This window comes from Nematolebias whitei, chromosome 23 (assembly GCF_014905685.2).
Source record: "Nematolebias whitei isolate Nwh7 chromosome 23, NemWhi1, whole genome shotgun sequence".
In the NCBI taxonomy this organism is placed as follows: domain Eukaryota; kingdom Metazoa; phylum Chordata; class Actinopteri; order Cyprinodontiformes; family Rivulidae; genus Nematolebias; species Nematolebias whitei.
Window position 1 is genome coordinate 1538850 of NC_056520.1, and position 4994 is coordinate 1543843.

The window sequence follows — 4994 nt, forward strand, 5'->3', positions numbered from 1 at the left end:
ACACACACAGACTCAAACAGATGCACACAGACTCACACAGACACACAGGGACTCACACAGACACACACAGATACACAGAGACTCACACAGACACACACAGATACACAGAGACTCACACAGACACACAGACTCACACACAGACTCACAACATCACACACAGACACACAAACAGACTCAAACAGATGCACACAGACTCACACAGTCACACAAAGACACAGACACACACAGTTGTGTACTCACTTGTCGTCGGTCTTTCCTCCCACGCAGTACAGCCGTCCTTCGTGTGAGACCACGGAGTGTCCGTGGATCTTTAGGGGAAGCTTTTTGGACTCGCTCCACTTCATCTTCCTGAAGACAAATACAATTTCAACACAACACATGGTTTGGTCGGCCATGTTTGCTCGTTTGGTCAATGTGAATCAATCACGACTCGATACGAGTCCAGTTTGATTCAAAACGACCAAACAAACATCGTTACTGAGACTCATTAACAGATTGATAAAGAAAATAAGAGACCTGAGCAGAATGGATTAAAAACAACCGTAGAGTACGGTGATGTGCGGCAGGTTTACCGGAAACTTTGGTTATCTTCACTGTGGTCCACATCTAAAGGGTACTTCAGACATTTTACGTGTTTACTGAGATAAGAAAGGCGAGGACTGACTCGGTGTCGAAGCACATGACGGTGTCCAGCGACTCGTTGGTCTGGAGGTCTTTTCCCGCCACGACGAACAGCCGGTTCTCGCTCTCGCCGATGTTGAAGAGGCACCTCGGAGACGGCATGGGTGGAAGGGCAACCCACTCCGATGAGAGCGGGTCCAACTTCAGTGAGAGAAAACAAAGATGGCGTCTCCATTAAAGCAGAGTTCATCTGATCAAACGATTTTGTTGCTTTTCTTTAATTAAACGTTGAAACGTAATTTCAGCACGAAATGTTCCAGTTTATTGTTTTTTACGAACTACTCTGAAGACTTTGTGCATTTTAACCACTCATGTAGAAATGTTCATCTCGACTGGGAATAGTTTTTATTATTTACTTTTGTAACTTGCAGTGATTCAGAAAACAAAACGCTCGCCCTCGGGAGCTGTGTCGGTAAAACAAAATGGCGATTCTAGCTGTTTTCTGGGCCAACGTTGAAATTAAATTCATTTAAACTCAGAAATCTGTTTCTAGGTCAGAAGAAGAAACGAGAATGCCTCTAACGGTCAGTAATTCTCAGTCGGGTCATCTGGACAGTTTATTTTTTTATAGAGACGTTTCGCCCTCTATCCGGAGGGCTTCATCAGTCAGAGAAGTTCCAACAAACTGTTTCCTCACCAAGCAATGAACTCCTTAAATGGACCAACCAGTTTTCTGGAGCTAAGATGGTTTCTGGGGGCCGTCCTGTCCCCCGTTGACTCCTCCCAGACAGGCGGCCACAGCCAAAGTGGTTCAAGGCAACAAAGTTCATGCCCAACCATCCAGGTACCAAATCCAATAATTCTCAGGGAATTCTCTGAGACTCTGAGTCAAGAATTTAGTTTGGAAAACTTCACCAGCCTCGACTTCAAGTCCCAACATGGCTGCCTTGTGTGGACGCTGCGGAGTCACACTCCAGTGCCGAAATATTGGTCAAACTCTTACTGCGCACTACTGCAGTTTAACGAGATCCGGCGGGATTTGTTGTTAGCTTGTAATGCTAATAAGAGCTAGCCAGACTCTCCGAGCTGAGCTGTTCTGAAAATAAACTGGAACCCAATAAAATCTGGTCCGACCCTCACTTGGAGGTTAGCGTTAGCTAACAGTCGTTTGGCTTTTATCTCGAACATTACGTATCTGTTAAAAACTCGTGTAAAACTCACAAATATTTCCCAACGTGGACATTTGCTCACCAGATAGAAGTAGCATTGTAAAGGCATGTCCTTGTTGTCCTCGTCCACAAACAGTCCTCCGACGATGTAGAGCTGGTTCTTTTGCGTCACCAGACTAACGTGGTTACGAGGCACCTGCTCCGCCATGGCGGCCAGGAAACACTCGTTCTCGATGACATCGTACGCTACCGCGGCCGTGTCATTGATCATCACGATAAAGTCACGAGCGTGCATACCATGTCGGCGGATGTCATTCAGGAAGCCAGGGAATGGACTGTCCTCCTCCTCACCTCCTTCCATGCTGGCTCCCTCCTCACCTTCTTTTTTCTTGGGTGTCTCTGGAAGTTTTCCCTTGTAGGCGTCCCTGATGGCCTGGATTGTTGTCTGGAGCTCCGGGTCACTCTTGACGAATTCGTGAGTCTCCACTTTTTCCTTGAAGTACTTCTCTGGCAGCAGGCGGAAGCGGATGCAGTTGAAAGCATCCTTCAGGACCTTAAGACGCTTCTCCTTGTCATGGCGGACCCAGGCCATGACCGCCTCAAATACCATCTCCTCTTTCTCCACGTTCAGAGAATCTCCACCGATGACAGCGAACAGTTCATGGGGCGCCAGCTTGAGGAACTCCTCATCCTTATTGAGGAGCTCAAAGCGATCTGCGATGAAGTTGCGTGCAGCTACAGCGAGCCTTGGACAGCTGAGCACCAGGCCCATTCTGAAAATGGCCATGCAGTTAGCCAGCGACAGCTTCTTCTGAAGGTAGTTAACGCAAACCGTGAAGACAGAGGGGATCTGGAATCTGTTGGCCACGGCAATAATATCCTGAACATTGTCATCTGTAAGGTCTATTTCAGCAGAGTAGAGGTACTGAATAATCATGTCCAAGATGGAGGGGTTAATATCCTCCAGGACCACTTCTTTGGTGTTCTCCACCTCCTTCCCATCCTCTGTGAAAAAGATATCCCTGAAGTAAGGACTGCAGGCGGCCATGATCAGCCGGTGGCAGGGGAAGCAGCGGTCACCCACCTTCAGGGTGCAGTCCACAAACTTATTCTCATTCAGAAGCTCTTTTAAGCCGTCTTGGAGCAGAGTGCTCTGAAACAAGCGCAGCTCCTCCTTGATGGCGTTGGGGTCCATATCGAGTCGGGAGCGGTCACGGCAGGTGGACAGTGGAGGTCTTCGGACAAAGGAGATGGTCGCCAAGAGTCCTTTTGACTGTCGGTCCTGGCTGGAAAAGGCTGAGCAGAGAAAAGGTTCCCGGTGTGAAGACAGAGCAATTTAATCCTGCCCACTCTAAATATAGCTCCTCTGCCCCCTTCGGTGGAATCTCACTGGGCCAGATGACAGAAGAGCGCTGGGCCGGGCCGAGGCAGCTGCCGTCACAGACTGAAAGAAGCAACTGGTGGATCCGGCTGGAGGCATGCCACCATGATTCAGCTAACATAGGATACAACACTGTCCAGGCCCTGAGTAACTCCCTGCATGTTAGTGGGTAGAAGTTCGGAGCTGTCACGTTTAAAAATACCATCCTTAGACTTTATTCAGTTTCCATAGCAACGGTAACCAATTGGTCCGGGAGGCCTTGCTGATGTGAAGATAGCTGACCATCACAGCTGGCCTCAGATCTGTTTCTGAGTTTTACTGACTCCAACATTTACACGAGTCCACAGTTGTAGTCGGAGTTCTACCAAGTCCTGAGCTTTGACCTTGAAGTCCTGAGCTTTGACCTTGAAGTCCAGACACGACGGTGGTTAAAACTTTAACTAATGAAGGTATTTGGTCGTTATTACCACGTATAATCAGCAGCTGGTTAAAGTCACATTAGTCGTGTTTGTTCTCGTCCAGATGAGCAGAAAGTTTCAGGGAACGATCGACCTGAAGGGAACATCTTTTGTTGTTTTAAAGTCAGTGATAAAAAGTTCTGCAGATCGTGAGCCCGGCTCCAGCGACGTTGAGTTCAGTGTCTTTACTGCCAAATGTCTCATTTAAAACTGATCCTGTTCATTGAAGAGCACAGAGACAGAGACACAGAGAGACAAAAAAGAGGCCCAAAAAGACAGTGAGACAAAGACACAGAGACAGAGAGAGTGAGACAAAGACACAGAGACAGAGAGAGTGAGACAAAGACACAGAGACAGTGAGACAGTGAGACAAAGACAGTGAGACAAAGACACAGAGACAAAGACAAAAACAGAGACAGAGAGACACAATGAGCTGTCAGTGGATCTGAACAGTTTGGAGAGCAGCTGAGAGGAAAGCAGGTGTGTGTGTGTTTGTTTGTTTGTGTGTTTGTTTGTTTGTTTGTTTGTTTGTGTGTGTGCCTTTACAGTTTTTATTTTTAAAAATGTAACTTTAAATAAATCTCGGGATCAGAAAAGATTCATGGTTTTGTTTCTACTTTAAAGGTTCTGGACGCTTTGAGGTCCGTTTGTCTGCATGAAACAGTTCAGTGGATCAGAGGCAGTGTTCGGTCTGGTTCTGTGGTCTGGTTCTATGATTCTGTGGTTCGGTTCTATGGTTCTGTGGTCTAGTTCTGTGGTTCTATGGTTCTATGGTTATTTGCTTTTATGGTTCTGTGGTTCTATGGGTGCAGCACGGTGGCGCAACTGGTAGAGCTGCTGCCTCTCAGCGAGCAGGTCCTTGGTTCAAACCCCGGTCCAGGGGCCTTTCTGGGTGGAGTTTGCATGTTCTCTCCGTGCATGCGTGGGTTTTCTCCGGGTACTCCGGTTTCCTCCCACAGTCCAAAAACATGCATGTTAGGCTGATTGGTAACTCTAAATTGTCCCTAGGTGTGAGTGAGAGAGTGAATGGTTGTTTGTCTCGTTTGTCTCTATGTGTCCCTGTGATGGACTTGCGACCCGTCCAGGGTGTACCCCGCCCCTCGCACAGTGATTGCTGGACATGGGCGCCAGCGACCCCCGTGACCCAAAATGGAATAAACGGGTAAAGAAGATGGATGGATGGGTTCTATGGGTCTGTGGTACTATTGTTCTGTGCTTTTATGGTTCTGTGCTTCTATGGTTCTATGGTTCTATGCTTCTATGATTTTATGGTTCTGTGGTTCTGTGGTCTGGTTCTATGGTTCTGTGGTCTGGTTCTGTGGTTCTGTGGTTCTATGGTTCTGTGGTTCTGTGGTCTGGTTCTAC

At 47.6% G+C, this 4994-nt stretch overlaps 1 protein-coding gene across 1 annotated transcript in view; it reads right to left on the reverse strand.

The window, feature by feature from the left end:
- Positions 1-3099, reverse strand: part of LOC119428972 (kelch-like protein 41b) — a 6650-nt gene extending 3551 nt beyond the window's left edge. The window contains exons 1-3 of the mRNA XM_037696687.1: positions 1873-3099; positions 665-822; positions 241-348 (exon numbers count right to left, since the gene is read on the reverse strand). Of these exons, the coding sequence (XP_037552615.1) occupies positions 241-348; positions 665-822; positions 1873-2985 (1379 nt within the window). The 5' untranslated portion in view covers positions 2986-3099. The remainder of the gene's footprint in view (positions 1-240; positions 349-664; positions 823-1872) is intronic.
- Positions 3100-4994: the final 1895 nt, after the last annotated feature.